General features: G+C 45.3%; 1 protein-coding gene across 8 annotated transcripts in view; it reads right to left on the bottom strand.

The window, feature by feature from the left end:
• LOC112228038 (supervillin) overlaps window positions 1–20,351 on the bottom strand; it is a 153,133-nt gene that overhangs the window by 60,811 nt on the left and 71,971 nt on the right. For 5 of the 8 annotated variants that reach the window (XM_024393172.2, XM_024393165.2, XM_024393168.2 and 2 more), the window contains exons 7-14: window positions 17,355–18,359; window positions 16,530–16,733; window positions 13,993–14,027; window positions 7,901–7,965; window positions 7,445–7,581; window positions 5,854–6,007; window positions 3,884–4,063; window positions 1,063–1,648 (exon numbers count right to left, since the gene is read on the bottom strand). In XM_024393172.2, coding sequence (XP_024248940.2) covers window positions 1,063–1,648; window positions 3,884–4,063; window positions 5,854–6,007; window positions 7,445–7,581; window positions 7,901–7,965; window positions 13,993–14,027; window positions 16,530–16,733; window positions 17,355–18,359 — 2,366 coding nt within the window. The remainder of the gene's footprint in view (window positions 1–1,062; window positions 1,649–3,883; window positions 4,064–5,853; window positions 6,008–7,444; window positions 7,582–7,900; window positions 7,966–13,992; window positions 14,028–16,529; window positions 16,734–17,354; window positions 18,360–20,351) is intronic. The other 3 variants (XM_024393166.2, XM_024393171.2, XM_024393173.2) reach the window with 3 other exon arrangements.

The following is a 20,351-nucleotide window of genomic DNA, read 5'->3' as shown; positions in this document are numbered from 1 at the left end:
ACCTCAATCCCATAGAAAATTTGTGGGCAGAACTGAAAAAGCATGTGCGAGCAAGGAGGCCTACAAATCTGATTCCGTTACACCAGCTCTGTCAGGAGGAATGGGCCAAAATTCACCCAACTAATTATGGGAAGCTTGTGGAAGGCTACGAAAACCATTTGACCCCAGTACAACAATTTAAAGGCAATACTACCAAATACTAATTGAGTGTATGTAAATTTCAGACCTACTGGGAATGTGATGAAAGAAATAAGAGCTGAAATATATCATTCTCTCTACTATTATTCTGACATTTAACATTCTTAAAATAAAGTGGTGATCCTAACTGACCTAAGACAGGGAATTTTTACTCTGATTAAATGTCAGGAATTGTGAAAAACTGAGTTTAAATGTATTTGGCTAAGGTGTATGTAAACTTCCGACTTCAACTGTATGTGTGTGTGTGAGAGCAAGCGCGAGAGAGAGAGAGAGTGGAGAATTTCTAAGAATTTGATGTGGATTTTTTTAAAGCATGAGCGAAAGAGGCAGAGTGAGAGAAAGTGAAAGACTAACAGAAAAGACCACCCTTCCTCCCTCCTTCCCCCTGTCAGACCACAGCCCCTGGAAGCTTGTCTCACCAGCATTGCTGGGGAGTAGTGAACTACATGTCATTTAACTACATTTTTGTTGGTAGTAGAACTAAACTTCAATCTTGTTGGTGTTTTCAGTAGTTAATTACTTTTTTTGTTGTTGCTATGTAGCGAACTACTGGAACTACACACTACTTGTTCTGCAAAAATAAACAATAATATGGGTGTGCAAGATTTTCCTTTCTTTGTTGGCACCAGACCTGCCAGAATTCTCACTTGAAACATAGTTTCTGTGTTTAATAGGCTAAACTACACATTCTGTTAACATCTGACTGCAGAGTGATCTGTTCTTGCAACTTGTACTCCATGACATTTCAATATGATAATTTATCACTATATTTTTCTTAAGGGCAGCTTCAGTGTAGCATACTTATTCCAGTGTGAAGTAGTTGGTAGCTTGGTAAACTATATTTTCAGAATAGCTTCTGCTTACCAGTGCTGATGACCTTTGATCTGTGTCCGTCTGGGTCCTGGAAGTCTAATGATGACTGTCTCAGATAGCCCCTCTGCTCCTGGTGCTGCCTGTGGTCCTGGTGGAGACCACCACCACCAGTCTCTGTCCCCTTCAACAAACGCTGGGGCTCCACACCCTCACCCATCCTGGCCAAACGCTGCTCCTCCTCCCACTCCCTCTCACCAGACCAGGACTGAGGCATGGGGGCCTCTCTGACACCTCCCTCCGGAGAGGGCAACTTGCTCTTCCCTCCCCACAGATCGCCCTCCTCTCCCTGGGGGAGGATGGTGGTTGTGTCAGACTGGTGCGCCTGGAGATCCAGAGAGGCTTGGTGGTGGGGGCCAGGCACAGACCTCCAGACGGCATTGGAGGGTTCTGTGATCTGGGTGGGAGGGCTAGGGTGGTGGGGGATGGACCTTTCGTAGTACCCAGGGTTGGGTGCCTCTGCTGGGCTACCCCCGCCCCCAGTGGCTAAGTTGATGACCCCTGCGTGGTCTGTGGCGACCGTGGCCCCAGGTCTGAGGGCAGATGAGAATAGCTGCCCCAACTTGGCCCCGTTATGGATCTGGGTCGAGGGAAAAGGGGGAGAGCGAGAGAGAGAAGAGAGAGACAAGAGAGTGGGGTGAGAGAGACAAGAGCGCGGGATGAGAGAGGCAGAGAGAGAAAACAAAGTCAGCTAGAGTGGACAAAGTCTGCTGAACAAAGTCTGCTGAAGTTCCCTCTGCAGATGAGCCCGTCTGCCTAGTAATAGTGAGGCAGCAGGCTAACCAACAGACAATGGAACTCAGGATAAAGCTAACTAATCACAGGCTGAGCACTTCCTGTGTGGATCAAAAGGACTGCAGTTTGCCTAGCCAATCACGGCCCACCCCCTGACAACCACAAAGCACAATGAGTCCAGAGTCATATTCATTGGGCACCAAACAGAAGCAAACTGACCCCAAAAAGGTAGTTTGTTGTTTATGTTTTTGGTTACAAAACGTTTCGCTACGGTGTGCACTTATGAATGTGACGCAGCTGCTGCAACAGTCTGTGAAGCAAAGGATGAGTTCAGACACACACACACACACACACACTCTCCCTCCCGCTCTATTCACAGAATCATGCTCTAATAATAACACTGAATCAGTAGACATTGACACAATCGTCCATTCATTTAGGACTGACCCACAAACGTCACTTTTCAACGGAGAAAAAAACGGACAATTTCTCTGATGTTTATCAAAAGCGCTAACATCTAAAGTCATTCACTTTTATGAATCATCTCGTCTTTGTTGTTACATCATTTACATATCCTGTTGTGGTATAAACAGAATCAAGTTAGAAGATGAGCAATGTCCTTTAAGTCGAAGGACAAACCTAGAAATCACTTTCACAACACACATAACAGAAAACTAACTAATGTATTTCCTCTGAGGTAATCTGCTCAGATTACAACAATGTACTGTACATTTACAGTGCTGTACTCTTTATGAGAGGAAAGTAGGCAGACCTCAATGCTGTCTGAACAAGCTGTACTCAAACATTGATACTATTTAGGAGTGAATAATGTTAAGACTTCACTGTGTGTCAACCCTATACTGTATGGCTCACTAACTACAGTCTCAAGAAGCCCATTCCTTCATTCGTCGCTCTCTTTCAGTCACAACAACCTTGTTTCTAACAGTGACTGGTGAGAGATCAACATCGGCTGATAAACTGCATTCAGTCCATCCCTCCATTCAGAGAATGAACAAGGGAGCAGCTTTTTATTCTCTTCCCTTTTCCTCTCCTCTCCCACAGAGGGTCTTGTTTATGCCAAAGAGCAGCTCAGTGAAATAGCGTCTGCAGCTCAGTGAAATAGAGTCTGCAGCCCAAATGGCACCCTATTCCCCATTTAGTGCACTACTTTGGACAGCGCCCCAAAAGTAGTGCAACAGTGGAGGAGTGCTGAGGAGAGGACGGCTCATAATGACGTCCGGAACGGAGTAAATGGAATGGCATCAAATACATGTAAACCATAAATGTGATACCATTCCACTAATTACGCTCCAGCCATTACCACCAGCCCGCCCTCCCCAATTAAGGTGCCACCATCCTCCTGTGTCGTGCACTATATTGGGAATAGAGTGCCATTTGGGAGAAACCATGCCCAGCCTTCGTCCGCACATCATCACACAACAATCTCTTAATTGACATCACAGGCCAATCAGGGAGATAGCACTTGTGTCTTGTGCTCTAATTAAATTAGGCTTTCTTCAAAAGCTGCTACGGCATGCGATGACAATGTGTTTCGCTTTCAAATGAAGCAGCCTCAGATTCATTAGAAGAGCATCAGTAAATTATCCATAGATTCTCTAAGTAATTGTACAGGACAAAGCTGGTGTTGGCAAGAGCCAAGCATAGCTCCAGTTGCATTAGCCTCCACTCCCTGGCCACCATGCCGTGGGTAGAGCCTTACTTGTGTGATGTCACACTGGCCCCCGTCACCTAGCTCCTGCTCATCACAGGGGACAGTGCCTGAGCGCTCCTGGACCAGAGAACACACACACACAGTCTCATACACTTAGGAAAACGGTGTGTGTTTGTGAGTGTGTCATTTCTATAAAATGGTACTAAACACACAATGGGTGATGTTGAACGTCAATAAAGGGGATAAGAGGCTTGAATCAATGTTGAACTAGATGAGGGACAGCACTAGGGTTATGGATAGAAGGGTTATGGATAGTATACGATTACAGCGACAATCACCATGATGACCCTGTCACACACGAATACAGTCAGAGCCCCTGCTATAATATCTGCTCCATTGTCTCCCTACCTGCTCCAGGTCTCCCAGGGTGATGGGCTGGGTCTGGTAACGGGCGTTGGCCCTGCGCCCCCTGCTGTCCGGCCTGTTGCGGATCACCCTGGTGGCTGGCTGGGCCAGCCTGTTGAACAGAGCCATCTTCTCTGCCAAGCTTAAGGTGGACAGATCCGGCTCAGCATCCCCCTGGCCCTGCTGGGTTTTTGATTTAATTTACTTGGCCGATAATGGCCGACAATGGCCAATGGCCGATACAATGCATTTCAAACCATCGAAGAGAAAACACAAACTTTTAAAAGTGTACGTTCTGGCTGGAAGGCAGGATAGGATGGCATACTGATGATGATACATACACCAGATTATAAATACACTGCTCAAAAAAATAAAGGGAACACTAAATTAACACATCCTAGATCTGAATGAATGAAATATTCTTATTAAATACTTTTTTCTTGACATAGTTGAATGTGCTGACAACAAAATCACACAAGAATTATCAATGGAAATCAAATGTATCAACCCATGGAGGGTCTGGATTTGGAGTCACACTCAAAATGAAAGTGGAAAACCACACTACAGGCTGATCCAACTTTGATGTAATGTCCTTAAAACAAGTCAAAATGAGGCTCAGTAGTGTGTGTTGCCTCCACATGCCTGTATGACCTCCCTACAACGCCTGGGCATGCTCCTGATGAGGTGGCGGATGGTCTCCTGAGGGATCTCCTCCCAGACCTGGACTAAAGCATCCGCCAACTCCTGGACAGTCTGCGGTGCAACGTGGCATTGGTGGATGGAGCGAGACATGATGTCCCAGATGTGCTCAATTGGATTCAGGTCTGGGGAACAGGCATCAAGTCCATAGCATCAATGCCTTCCTCTTGCAGGAACTGCTGACACACTCCAGCCACATGAGGTCTAGCATTGTCTTGCATTAGGAGGAACCCAGGGCCAACCGCACCAGCAAATGGTCTCACAATGGGGTCTGAGGATCTCATCTCGGTAGCTAATGGCAGTCAGGCTACCTCTGGCGAGCACATGGAGTGCTGTGCGGCCCCCCAAAGAAATGCCACCCCACACCATGACTGACCCACCGCCAAACCGGTCATGCTGGCGGATGTTGCAGGCAGCAGAACGTTCTCCACGGCGTCTCCAGACTGTCACGTCTGTCACTTGTGCTCAGTGTGAACCTGCTTTCATCTGTGAAGAGCACAGGGCGCCAGTGGCAAATTTGCCCATCTTGGTGTTCTCTTGCAAATGAAAAACGTCCTGCACGGTGTTGGGCTGTAAGCACAACCCCCACCTGTGGACGTCAGGCCCTCATACCACCCTCATGGAGTCTGTTGCTGACCGTTTTAGCAGACACATGCACATTTGTGTCCTGCTGGAGTTAATTTTGCAGGGCTCTGGCAGTGCTCCTCCTGCTCCTCCTTGCACAAAGGCGGAGGTAGCGGTCCTGCTGCTGGGTTGTTGCCCTCCTACGCCCTCCTCCACGTCTCCTGATGTACTGGCCTGTCTCCTGGTAACGCCTCCATGCTCTGGACACTACGCTGACAGACACAGCAAACCTTCTTGCCACAGCTCGCATTGATGTGCCATCCTGGATGAGCTGCACTACCTGAGCCACTTGTGTGGGTTGTAGACACTGTCTCATGCTACCACTAGAGTGAAAGCACCGCCAGCATTCAAAAGTGACCAAAACATCAGCAAGGAAGCATAGGAACTGAGAAGTGGTCTATGGTCCCCACCTGCAGAACCACTCCTTTATTGGGGGTGTCTTGCTAATTGCCTATAATTTCCACCTGTTGTCTATTCCATTTGCACAACAGCGTGTGAAATTTATTGTCAATCAGTGTTGCTTCCTAAGTGGACAGTTTTATTTCACAGAAGTGTGATTGACTTGGAGTTACATTGTGTTGTTTAAGTGTTCCCTTTATTTTTTTGAGCAGTGTATATTAATACAATACGCATCATTCATGAATTCATACATGATTCTGGGTCTGGGGCTGGTTCTCCTCAGGAGAAGAAGTCTGGAGGAGCTTGGAGGACGTCCGCTGGGCCTCTCTCTGGACCTCTGGTGCATTATGGGTCTGCCTGGCCTGCTCCCTGGCTGGAGCACTCTCCTGTGAGGACGCATGCAGGCTGGGAGGAGGAATTACACACAGATAGGGAGATGGGGGGAAGAAAATGAACAGGAAGGCAGGCTAGTTCATGAAGGCCAGGGCCATGCTACACAGACAGAAAGGGTGTACAGTCCAGTGCATAGCCTACAAGATGTGGACAAATACAGTATCATTGTATTGACCAGTTGACAAAGCACAATTTCTATGCTCCATCTTTTGAGGAGGTTGTAAGAGATCCTGGATACCACAAAATTGACAATGGTGTAACATCATAACGTGTAGAGAAAAGGAAAAATAGAGTAATATATGCACAGATTTTACATGCAAGTTGTTCCCTCAAAATACACAAGGGGGTGCCAAACACCACTCCTGACCTTGTGAGAACAGATTGATGGTTGAAATTTCAGCAAAGGTTAATATAATTACACACAGACAAACGCTCTGTTTGGACCAAATGCTAGTCAGCTTCCATCAACAATATCTCCGTCATGATGATGGAGCCAGTAAACAACCAACGATACATTCAACCATTGTACTGTAGCTGTTGTGGTTAGGTTATAGCCTGGTACCAGATCCGTTTGTGCTGTCATGCCAACTTTCACCATAGGAGTTAGCAAGATGGCACAAACAGATTTGGGAGCAGGCTAATTAGGTTCGTTTCTGGGTTAAGATAACCCCTGAACTCCCATAGGCTGCTAATGCCACACGGGTGTGCTCACTTCCGTGCCTGTGTACCTGTATGGTGTCAGTTTGCTGCTGACTAGAGTGGGGCTTGGGAAGCGTGCTCCCGCCGTATACACTTCACAGTGACGGTATCGAGAGTCGCAGAGACATAGGGTGACACAGAGGGGACAGAGACCGAGTCATACAGAGACAGAGGTGACCGCAGGAAGGGAGATGGGAGAAGGAGGAGATCCAGATGATTCTTTTGAATGGAATTCCCTTTTAAAGCGGAGATCTGTAGAACGGTGACACAGAGCCACTGGGCAGGCGCACTTGTTTTTGGTACGTTTTTGAAACAGAGAATTTTTGCATTCAGCATTGATATTAGAATCTATCATCCAAATTGTAGTATATACTCTGGTCTATTGCACGTACAATGATGAGCAAATTATGTCAGATGGGGTAAAAAACAAAAGCAGTTGAAGAAACGTAATTGTTGTTGTAATATCGCAAATGGCTGTGAAAGTCTGACCGCTAAAGGATTCCAGCTTTAAATTAAGGTGGTTCACTTCACAATAGAATAGTGAGTATAAGGTAAATGGAGTGTTTATAAGCTGCTATAAACTGTTTATATTGTGTTAAGTGTTTATTAGCTTCAGTGGATCCTTACTATGTTTCAGTGTCAAGCCCTTGGAGAGTCAAACCTGTGTGACTGTTTTAAGGCAAAAATGACACAAGGCAGAAAGGTAACAGCAGATGGAGGAATGGAGAGGCAGGTATAGTTGGGACTTACGTGGCAGCAATGACCACCTCCTCAGTAGTGACTGGCTGGGTATGGGAGCGGTCCTGGGTGCGTCTCAGTCGCCTCTCCATGGCCACGTTCCGTGATGGGGGTTTTGGGGAGCCCCCATCCGTGTTCCTCTCCAACTCCTGGGGAGGCCATGCAGGGAGATCAGAGTCATCTTCCATGTTTTCAAACCAATTCAAAGCTCAAACTCTGTATTAAGGGAATAGATTGATACTTCAATAGAAAAGAGTAAGAGAGGGCCACCCGGGTGGTGCAGTGGTCTAATGCACTGCATCGCAGTGCTAGCTGTGGCACCAGAGATGCTGGGTTCGAGCCAAGGCTCTGTCGCAGCTGGCCGCGACCGGGAGGCCCATGGGGCGACACACAATTGGCCCAGCGTCGTCCGGGTTAAGGACCAGGTCGCCAGGTGTACGGTGTTTCCTCCGACACAATGGTGCATACCCTGAAGAGAGAACGCTTGGCTGCAACACTCAGCTTGGCCCGCTCATCCAATTTCTCTTCATCGGCTAGAGAGAGAGAGACGGAGAGATAGGCAACAAAAAAAAGGGAGAAAGAGGGGAAGGAAGAGAGAGAGAGCAAGATTAATATCACAAGGAAAATTCCAAGTGTCTCAAATAGAGTGAGAGTCTGAGAATCTTGAAAACCAATTCCCATAATAAAACAGCATGCTTGAATCCTTTAAAACCTACTTAGTGTGTTCCACCGGTAGTGAAGTAAGTACTAAATGCCAGGCTGCAATTTGAGTTAGATCTCACAGTTTGTGCTGTGAAGTACTACAGGCCAAAGGTTTATAATCATCATGATGGTCACCATCTGTAATGTCTATAGAACAAAGACAAGCGAGACTTCCATGTGGTGTGAGTGACTGCAGTGTGTCTGGGAGACAGAGCCAGACATACAGTGTTTCCCCTATATTCATTCAGCAGCAGTGGCCCACCATTTGTTTTATATAAAGTGCCTTCAGAAAGTTCACACCCCTTTACTTTTTTCACATTTTGTTGTGTTACATCCCGAATTTAAAATGGATTAAATGTAGAATTTCTGTCACTGCCCTACACACAATACTCCATATAGTCAAAGTGGAATTAAGACTTTCCCAAAGGGGATCCTTTGTCTGCACCTCCCAGGGCATTTGAACTGATTCCAGAGGCCGACCAAAAACAACGACACTGGAGGAGAGGGTGCTGGAGCGGACTTCCAGTGAGGCTTCGGATGCGCGCACACCGCTTCCAAGTATATTACTCGCTAATGTCCAGTCCCTAGTTAACAAACTCGACGAAATCAGGGCAAGAGTTGCTTTCCAAGATATCCGGGATTGTAACATACTCTGTTTCACAGAAACATGGCCAGCTTGGGACATGCTGTCAGTCAGTACAGCCAACGGTATTTTCAGTGCATCGCGCCGACAGGAATAAACATCTCCGGTAAGAAGAAGGGTGGAGGTGTATGTTTCAAGATTAACGACTCATGGTTTAATTGTAACAACATACAGGAACTCATGTCCTTTTGTTCACCTGACCTAAAATTCCTCACAATCAAACGCAAGTGGATACCAATACGAACATCAAGGAACTTCAAACTGGAAACCTTATATCCTGAAGCTGCATTTATTGTAGCTGGGGATTTTAACAAAGCTAATTTGAGAACAAGGCTACCTAAATTCTATCAGCGTATTGTTTGCAGTACACGGGCGAGTAACAGTATATACTACTATAAGCTGACTCGGTGAGCGAGTTTATAAGGAAGTGTATAGGAGATGTACCCACTGTGACTATTAAAACCTTTAATTATGGCAAGGCAACTGGGAATATGGCAGAATACAAACAGTGTAGTTATCCCCTCCGTAAGGGAGTGTGGTGTCAGGAAAATAACCTCTCAATCAATGTCAGCAAAACAAAATAAATGATTGTGGACTTCAGGAAACAGCAAAGGAAGCACCCCCCTATCCACATCTCCACATCGACAGGGCAGAAGTGGAGAAGGTGGAAAGTTTTATGTTCCTCGGTGTACATACATATCACCGACAAACTGAAATGGTCCACACACACAGGCAGTGTGGTGAAGAAGGCGCAATAAGCACCTTTTCAACCTCAGGAGGCTGAAAAAAGTGTGGCTTGTCTGCAAAAACCCTCTAACTTTTCCAGGTGCACAATTAAGAGCATCCCGTCAGGCTGTATCACCGCCTGGTATGGCAACAACCACAGTGCTCTCCAGAGGGTGGTGCGGTCTGCACAACGCATCACCAGGGGCAAACTACCTGCCCTCCAGGACACCTACAACACCCGATGTCACATAAAAAGATAATCAAGGACAATAACCACCCAAGCCACTGCCTGTTCACCCCGCTTCCATCCAGAAGGCGAGGTCAGTACAGGTGTATATCAAAGCTGGGATAGAGAGATTGAAAAACAGCTTCTATATCAAGGCCATCAGATTGTTAAACAGCCATCACTAGCACCGAGAGGCGGCTGCCTCCCTACAGACTTGATATCATTGGCCACTTTAATAAATGGAACACTAGTCACTTTAATAATGCCACTTTTAGAATGTTTACATATCTTGCATTACTTATCTCATATGTATATACTGTATCCTACACTATCTATTCTATAGTATCTATTGCATCTTATCCGCTCTGTCACTGCTCATTTACACATTTTATATTTATATATTCTTATCCCATTCCTTTACTAGATTGTGTATATCAGGTTTCGTTGTGGAATTGTTAGATATTACATTTTGTTGTGGAATTGTTATATATTACCTGATAGACACTGATGTACTGTCAGATCTAGAAGCACTAGCATTTCACAATAACATCTGCTAACTGTTGGATCTAGAAGCACACTCACAATAACATCTGCTAACTGTCGGATCTAGAAGCACACTTACAATAACCTCTGCAAACTGTCGGATCTAGAGGCACACTCACAATAACATCTGCTAACCATGTGAATGTGACCAATAAAACTTGATTTGAGCCCAGATCTACCTAGCACCTAATTGACAGGGTGAAAAGAAGGAAGCCTGTACAGAATACAAATATTCCCAAAAATAGCACTAAAATAAAATAATTGGCAAAGCAATTAACTTTTTGTCCTGAAAATAAAGGGTATGCTAGTAATCCTTAAGAAATGGGGAGTTTTTCTAGATACAAAATAAATGGATTGGAACTAGAGAGGCAGAATCCTTTCTACCAGACACTGGGAGATGAATATACCTTTCAGCAGGACAATGATCTCAAACACAAGGCCATTCTACACTAGAGTTGCTTACCAAAAATACAGTAAATGTTCCTGAGTGGCCAAGCTACAGTTTTCACTTAAATCTACTTGAAAATCTATGGCAAGACCTGCAAATGGCAGTCTAGTAATGAATAACAATCAATTTGACAGTGCTTGAAGAAATTTCAAAACAATAAAAATAACGATCCAGGTGTAGAAAGCTCTTAGAGACAACCAGAAAGACAGCTGTAATGTAAATTAGATTTCTGTATTAAATGTTCAATAACTGGAAGTATGAGAACAACTATTCTGTCATGCTGATTGAGTTCGAATAACAGACTGGAAGCTTCAAAAGGAGGGTGGTGCTTGGAATCATTGTTCTTCCTCCGTCAACCATGGTTACCTGCTAGGAAACACGTGCCGTCATCATTGCTTTGCATAAAAATGGCTTCACAGGCAAGGATATTGCTGCCAGTAAGATTGCACCTAAATCAACCATTTATCGGATCATCAAGAACTTCAAGGAGAGCGGTTCAATTGTTGTTAAGACTTCAGGGCGCACAAGAAAGTCCAGCAAGTGCAAGGACCATCTCCTAAAGTTGATTCAGCTGCGGGATCGGGGCACCACCAGTACAGAGCTTGCTCAGTAATGGAGGCAGGCAGGTGTGAGTGCATCTGCACGCACAGTGAGGCAAATACTTTTGGAGGACGGCTTGGTGTCAAGAAGGGCAGCAAAGAAGCCACTTCTCTCCAGGAAAAACATCAGGGACAGACTGATATTCTGCAAAAGGTATAGGGATTGGACAGCTGAGGACTGGGGGTAAAGTCATTTTCTCTGATGAATCCCCTTTCTGATTGGTTGGGGCATCCAGAAAAAAGCTTGTCATGACTCCTTGCTGTCCCCAGTCCACCTGACCGTGCTGCTGCTCCAGTTTCAACTGTTCTGCCTTATTATTATACGACCATGCTGGTCATTTATGAACATTTGAACATCTTGGCCATGTTCTGTTATAATCTCCACCCGGCACAGCCAGAAGAGGACTGGCCACCCCACATAGCCTGGTTCCTCTCTAGGTTTCTTCCTAGGTTTTGGCCTTTCTAGGCAGTTTTTCCTAGCCACCGTGCTTCTACACCTGCATTGCTTGCTGTTTGGGGTTTTAGGCTGGGTTTCTGTACAGCACTTTGAGATATCAGCTGATGTACGAAGGGCTATATAAATAAATTTGATCTGATTTGTCCGGAGAAGACAAGGTGAGCGCTACCATCAGTCCTGTGTCATGCCAACAGTAAAGCATCCTGTGTGGGGTTGCTTCTCAGTCAAGGGAGTGGGCTCACTCACAATTTTGCCTAAGAACACAGCCATGAATAAAGAATGGTACCAACACATCCTCCGAGAACAACTTCTCCTAACCATCCAGCAACAGTTTGGTGACGAACAATGCCTTTTCCAGGATGATGGAGCACCTTGCCATAAGGCAAAAGTGATAACTAAGTGGCTCGGGGAACAAAACATCGATATGTTGTGTCCATCGCCAGGAAACTCCCCAGACCTTAATCCCATTGAGAACTTGTGGTCAATCCTCAAGAGGCGGGTGGACAAACAAAAACCCACAAATTCTGACAAACTCCAAGCATTGGTTATGCAAGAATGGACTGCCATCAGTCAGGATGTGGCCCAGAAGTTAATTGACAGCATGCCAGGGCGGATTGCAGAGGTCTTGAAAAAGAAGGGTCAACACTGCAGATATTGACTCGTTGCATCAACTTCATGTAATTGTTGATAAAAGCCTTTGACACTTATGAAATGCTTGTAATTATACTTCAATAATCCATAGTAACATCTGACAAAAATATCTAAAGACACTGAAGCAGCAAATGTTGAAATTAATATTTGTGTCATTCTCAAAACTTTTGGCCACGACTATATTGTGAGCACCAATAGTAACTAAAATGTTTTTCTTTCTCCTTTATGAATCATACACTATATACACAAAAGTATGTGGACACCTCTTCAAATTAGTGGATTCTGCTATTTCAGCAACACCCATTGCTGACCGATGTATAACGTCAAGCACACAGCCATGCAATCTCCATAGACAAACATTGACAGTAGAATGGCCCGAACTGAAGATCTCAGTGACTCCAACGTGGCACTGTCATAGGATGCCACCTTTCCAACAAGTCAAATGTCTGCCCTGCTCGAGCTGCTCCGGGTCAACTGTAAGTGTTGTTATTGTGAAGTGAAAATCTCTAAGAGCAACAACGTCTCAGCCGCGAAGTGGTAGGCCACACAAGCTCACCACCGAGTACTTATGTGCGTAGCACGTAAAAACCCTCTGTCCTCAGTTGTAAACTCACTACAGAGTTCCAAACTGCCTCTGGAAGCAACGTCAGGTGCTTAATGAAATGGGTTTCCAATGCCAAACAACCTAAGATCACCATGCACAATGCCAAGCGTCAGCTGGAGTGGTATAAAGCTTGCCGGCATTGGACTCTGGAGCAGTTGAAATGCATTCTCTGGAGTGATGAATCTCGCTTCACCACCTGGCAGTTTGACGGACGTCAGGAGAACGCTACCTTCCTGAATGCATAGCACCAACTTTAAAGTTTGGTGAAGGAGGAATAATGGTCTGGGACTGTTTTTTCATGGTTCGGGCTAGGCCCCTTAGTTCCAGAAGGGAAATCTTAATGCTACAGCATACAATGATATTCTAGATGATGCTGTGCTTCCAACTTTGTGGCAAGTTTGGGGAAGGCTCTTTCCTGTTTCAGCTTGGCAATAACCCCGTGCACAAAGTGAGGTCCATACAGAATTGGTTTGTCGAGATTGGTGTTGAACTTGACTGGCCTACACAGAGCCCTGACCTCAACACCTTTGGGATGAATTGGAACACCGACTGCGAGGTAGGCCTAATCGCACAATATCCGACCTCACTAACGCTTGTGGCTAAATTAAAGCAAGTCCCTGCAGCAATGTTCCAACATCTAGAGGAAAGCCTTCAAAGAAGAGTAGATGCTGTTATATTAGCAAAAGGGAGAAGAACTCCATATTAATGCCCATGATTTTGGAATGAGACTTTCAATGAGCACATTTCCACATACTTTTGGTCATGTAGTTTAAGTTCAATGATAAGCCTTGCATCATTAAGCTTTTCTTATTAAAGGGAATCATTAAAACAAAAATAACAGATATGTTCTTTAGTGGAACGCAAACATATGACATTTTTCTGATGGCATGTACCTGTTCAAAGTTATATACAAATGATTTTTTCCTTTTACCAATGGAGAAAAAGTTGAAAAATAACTTACCTTCAGTGCTTGGTAGATCTGGGCTCAAACAAGACCTTCAGGAGGAAAGGCAAGAAGAAAGAAAGAAAAAACACATTATTAATAGACAATCAAATCAAGTTGTTGGAAATCGATGGCAAATGACTGCAACTGTGAGTTCAGCTACCCAGAGATGAGAGAATGAGAGCAGAAAGAAAGCAGTAGATTTTCCCAGCAGTAGAAACAGAGGTAACGTGATAGGTGGTGTTAGGATATTAAACAGAATGTGTCCCTAACAGTACCCTATTCCCTATTTATGCATAACTTTTGACCAGGGAACAAATAGATCAATTCAAATATAGTGCACTACAATGGGAATAGGGTGCCATTTGGGACATAACTACAGAAATTAGAGTTTCTAACAGAGAGAATTGCCCAATCTAAGGCATTACAGACTGCTAGACCTTAAGAATAAACAACAACAATAGGAGTGATTCATTCACCCTGGCGAGCATAGAGAGGCGAGCGCGGGTCACATGGAGTGTCCACTGCCAGGATACACTCAGCAACTACAAAACAGACCTTTGGGTTCTAATCTCCTGTCACGCTCTGCTGCCTGGCCAGAGAGCTTAGAGCCTGTGCTTAGGCCATCAGAGATTGGATGACTAGAAGGGAGGGAGGGTGAATCTATAGGTTTCTGAATGAGCCTGTGTGTGTGTTACAGTTGAAGTCGGAAGTTTACATACACTTAGGTTGGAGTAATTAAAGCTCGTTTTTCAACCACTCCACACATTTCTTGTTAACAAACTATAGTTTTGTCAAGTCGGTTAGGACATTACTTTGTGCATGACAAGTCATTTTTCCAACAATTGTTTACAGACAGATTATTTCACTTATAATTCACTGTATCACAATTCCAGTTGGTCAGAAGTTTACATCGACTAAGTTGACTATGCCTTTATACAGCTTGGAAAATTCCAGAAAATGATGTCATGGCTTTAGAAGCTTCTGATAGGCTAATTGACATAATTTGAGTCAATTGGGGGTGTGCCTGTGGATGTATTTCAAGGCCTACCTTCAAACTCAGTGCCTCTTCGCTTGGCATCATGGGAAAATCAAAAGAAAATCAGCCAAGACCTCAGAAAAACAATTGTAGACCACCACAAGTCTGGTTCATCCTTGGGAGCAATGTCGTCCTGGTCCCTTTGCAGAAAAACAGCCACAAAGCATGATGTTTATACCCCTATGCTTCATAGTAGGTATGGTGTTCTTTGGATGCAACTCAGCATTCTTTGTCCTCCAAACACGGCAAGTTGAGTTTTTACCCAAAATTTATATTTTTGGTTTCATCTGACCATATGACATTCTCCCAATCTTCTTCTGGATCATCCAAATGCTCTCTAGCAAACTTCAGACGAGCCTGGACATGTACTGGCTTAAGCAGGGGGACACGTCTGGCACTGCAGGAGTCCCTGGCGGCGTAGTGTGTTACTGATGGTAGGCTTTGTTACTTTGGTCCCAGCTCTCTGCAGGTCATTCACTAGGTCCCCCCGTGTGGTTCTGGGATTTTTGCTCACCGTTCTTGTGATCATTCTGACCCCACAGGGTGAAATCTTGCGTGGAGCCCCAGATCGAGGGAGATTATCAGTGGTTTTGTATGTCTTCCATTTCCTAATAATTGCTCCCACAGTTGATTTCTTCAAACCAAGCTGCTTACCTATTGCAGATTCAGTCTTCCCAGCCTGGTGCAGGTCTACAATTGTGTTTCTGGTGTTCTTTGACAGCTCTTTGGTCTTGGACATAGTGGAGTTTGGAGTGTGACTGTTTGAGGTTGTGGACAGGTGTCTTTTATACTGATAACAAGTTCAAACAGGTGCCATTAATACAGGTAACGAGTGGAGAACAGAGGAGCCTCTTAAAGAAGAAGTTACAGGTCTGTGAGAGCCAGAAATCTTGCTTGTTAGTAGGTGACCAAATACTTATTTTCCACCATAATTTGCAAATAAATTAATTAAAAATCCTACAATGTGATTTTCTGGATTTTCTTTTCTCATTTTGTCTGTCATAGTTGAAGTGTACCTATGATGAAAATTACAGGCCTCATCTTTTTAAGTGTGAGAACTTGCACAATTGGTGGCTGACTAAATACTTTTTTGCCCCACTGTACATATTACCTCAACTAACCAGTTCCCCGCACATTGACCCTGTACCGGTACCCCCTGTATATAGCCTCGCTATTGTTATTTTACTGCTGCTCTTTAATTTGTTACTTTTATTTATTTTTTGAGGAATTTTTCTTAAAATTGCATTGTTGTTTAAGGGCTTGTAAGTAAGCATTTCACTGTAAGGTCTACTACACCTGTTGTATTCGCTGCATGTGACAAATACAATTTGAATGATTTGAATGAAAAGGCAACACACATCTTACTGTACGTCAGGAACAGTACATCTGGCCGGAGAGAAAAAACATGTTTCTGGATTAGTCTGTGTGTGTGTGTGTTCCTCCAGAGCTGAAAAAGATGAGGACTAATTCCTTTTGTTTGCCATGCATTAGCCACAGCACACACAACCCACAGTACCTATCAGACCGGTGTCTCTCAGCAGTGGTAATGGGCTGAGTCCTAAACCTCTCTGAGGTCATTCTACTCTCTCCAGGTGAGATAGAGAGTCTGGGCCTGCGCCCCCTGTCCCTGTCCCCCCTCCATGGGACCACTGCATTGTCCCGCACCCCTCTCCAGGGAACCTCCGTCCCCCCTGGGTGCACCCACTTTAGTTCCTCCTCTCTTTGGAGCACAACAGAGATGGAGAAGGGTCGGAGTGATGAAGAAAGGAAAGAAAAATAGCAGGGTGAGAGAACAAAAGTAAGAGCAGGAAAATAGTAATTTAAGAATTGAAGCATACTTTTCATTTGATTCCCCACACAGAATCCCACCCCTGGCTTTATAATTGGAGGAGCAATGAAGGCCACACTCATGCAGAAGTTGGCCACTACATTGTGTTAGACACACACACAGACACACACACACGTCCATCAGGTAAGAGAAAGCAACAAGTCAAACCTCCTCCTGCGAAACACACTACTGCTAGCGTTAGTGATTGGATGAGAGTTTCTATAAGTAGAAGAAACAGTTAAGAATAATCAAAAAGAGGATTTCAGTCAGTCAGGAGGTTGGTGTTAGCTAGGCAGTGCATGGCAGTGAGTGAGTTCCAGATAGAAGCAAGCAGCAGTTCCCAGCAGTATGCATTGAAGAAACTATACTGTATCAGCTTTTAGATGAGTGTTTCTACACAATCACACTGATTATCATTTCGTGTTAGGCAGCGGATGACTGAGTTCCAAACAGAGAAGCCAGCCTCAACTCTTAGCAGAATGCATTGTAGTACTGTATTACAGAAGCACCTACAGCTCAGGTTTCCTGACGACTGGGGCAGTAGCAGTCGTAGCACTTTCCAGGTAGGAGTGACGAAGCTTGGCCACAGAGATACGAGCGTCCCTGGTCTCTAGTGGTCTCTGGTCTCTATTTCTGATCCCATATTCAATGGCCCCCCTCTGCAGGCCTGCTGCCTCTTTGAACGACCATGGCTCCTGGGCCCTGGGGATGGAGCCTCTAGGGGCCCCATGGGGCCCAGTGTCGGATGAGGAGCGGATGGAGGAGATGAAGGCATCAGTGGTCATGGTGGTGGCAGTTGGGCCTCCTCCCCTGTTCTGGATGTGGGTAGAGGCGGGGGCAACGCCTCTCTGGAGGTAGATGGCGTTGTCACTCCACAGTTGTTGGCCCTTCTCTCTGGAGGCTCTGAGCTCTGCTCTGACCTCGGCGGCCTGCAGGCGGGTCATGGGTTGTTCCGTAGGTCTGATTGGTTCGTGGTCTGTGTCCGATTCCTCCCATCTCATCCTGGGTCTCTCTCCCCCTCTTTCCATGTACCCTCCTCTGGGCTCAGCCTCCCTCCCCTGTCCCACTCCCTGGACTCCTCTGATCTCTGATGGCAGCACAGCTTTCCTGCTCTTCAGTAGTCCCTCAGTCTTCACCTCCTGTCTGCCCTCCCTAGGGGCTCCCCTCTTCTTCTCCTCTTCTTCCACTTCTCCCTCCATCTCCTTTTCCTCCTCTGGCAGAGGCTGTTGGGGCTGCTGTGCCCCGGAACCGGGGCCAGTAGTCATGGACAGATAGCTGGGGTCATCACTCTGCCCAGAACGGGTGAGCTGAGGCTGGTGGTGAGAGTAGGACTTGGGGCCTGGAGAGTCAGTGGTGGAATACGCCGGAGCCTGGGGGTCATGGTGGTGGTAGGCTGTGGAACGGGTGGTGATCTGGGGGTGTCTCCTGTACAGGGGGGCCTCGTGGACATGGTGGCCCAGCTCTGGACTCCTCTTTCGAACTCCCTCCTCCCTGGCCAGTCTGTCCCTAACTCTTATTCTTTAGGGAGAGAAAGAGGGTTTACAACACGCTCCAGCTTGTACTGAAACTCAGAGAGTGCAGAGAGATAAATTATGATAAATGCCCAACACATCCCCTTCCCTCAGCCATAAACATACCTTTGCCCCCCATCCCTCACCTCCTCCCTTGCATCCCCTCTCTTATTCAAGCGTGGCTCCATTTAGAGAACACAGTCAAAATGTAATCAACGATATAACGCAGAAATAAGAATGTAATACCATCTGACCAGTGAGATACTAATGAGAAACACATGATGAACACCAAGACACCAAACTTAAACAAACAGGGAATCAATTGGACGCAGAGCATAGACAGATCACATGCTGGACGATGGTGGGGGTCGGTTGGTTGACAACACGCTAGGCTACAGCTGTTGTCAGGTGGTGGCTAATACTTTTCCAACAGTAGTTAAATATAAAACAGTAGCTCTTTCCCATAAGACTTGATTTTGTGGTTCTGGGAGAGTTAAAGCCAGCAGTATTGTACAGGTTAATCTCTCTGGAAGGCGGCTAGCATATGGCATAAAAACACTCAGCTCTTCACCATTTTCCTATAGTACATCTAAGATGTTCATGGAACAGTTGACAGAGTGACCTCTCCTTATTTTCCTTTCTCTCTTTACTGGCCTCTACTACTCAAGGTCCGGGAAGACTTCCACAGCAGTCTTCCACAGCTGAGCAGGTCTGGGCCTGGATTCACATAGCATATCTTCAGAAGAAATCTCTTCTTAACTGCCATTTTTCCCTTAAAGGCCCAGTGCAGACAGCAACGTGATTTTATATATCTTATATTTATATATATTTCCACACTATGAAGTTGTGAAAATATCAATAATGCCCTTTTAGTGTAAGAGCTGTTTGAAAAGAATGCCTGAAATTTCAGCCTGTGTTGGTGGGGTGGGAGCTTTGGCCTGCCTGGGGACATCACAGCAGTAAATTAGTTTGACCAATAAGAGAGTTCCAAACCTCTCTACCAATAACAGCTAGTTTTCAGCTTTCTCCTCCCCACTCAGACAATCCTAACAAATATCTTGCTTGAGAAATTGCTCTTTGCTAAGAAGCTATGTTGTTTCTTTTTGACCATTTCAAATCGGAAAAAAATCACAGTAAGGTACTTAAATGTTACCCAGGAATTATTTGATAGAGATGAAAACGGCTGCATTGGATCTTTAACTATAGACTTATGAGGAAAGTTAAGCAAAGCTTAGTCTGCTTTTCTCCTAATCTCTGAACGACACATTCCTTTATGACTAAATCCGGTAATCAGGTATAGTGGGTCAGAAATGGTCTACTTTATGTCAATGTCTTGAATATAGAAATGTAGTCCGCATAACTCTACTGGACTCCATTGTCTGTCTGTAATCACAAGGTTACCACTGCTTTGAGCCCAGATCCAATGATCTGATTGTTGAAATCTAGAAAAAGGAAACGAAGAGGAGCTAATGGCGCTAACAGCAATACTTTTTCCAGCTCTAATTTCACATTTCTCTGACTATGTGGGTGGGCCTGAGAGAGAGAGGATACATTACTGGATATACCTGCTGAGTCAAGACAGAGAGGAGTGGGGGATGAGTCGTGACTAAAAGGGTTTTTCCCCTACTGTGACTCCCAGCATCATCCTCCCCTCTCCCTCAGTCTGGCCTGGTCAGCAGAGAAACAGGGAGTAACAGAGAGTACCTCAATAGAGCACTTACTGTATGTAACTCTACAAATCTATAAGTCATTGAGATTGCAGATGTTTCTGTCATTGGACAACCTGAATGGAGGTGGGGAGGGGGAGAATTTGGTCAATAAAATGAGACCACAGCAACACCATGTTGATGGGGGGTGAGGTCAGATGTGACAATGCCATGATGGGATAGGTTAAGAGATGGGCATGTGGAGGGGAGGGTGGGAAGGTCAGACACCCACTGTACCTGGAGGGCCAGTTGATAAGGGACTGGGTGTTGCCTGCCGAATCAGTCTAGAGGAA

The sequence above is a fragment of the Oncorhynchus tshawytscha genome, linkage group LG29, assembly GCF_018296145.1.
Source record: "Oncorhynchus tshawytscha isolate Ot180627B linkage group LG29, Otsh_v2.0, whole genome shotgun sequence".
Taxonomy (NCBI): domain Eukaryota; kingdom Metazoa; phylum Chordata; class Actinopteri; order Salmoniformes; family Salmonidae; genus Oncorhynchus; species Oncorhynchus tshawytscha.
Note: the sequence above shows the minus strand (reverse complement) of the source record. Positions and strands in the feature narration are given on the sequence as shown.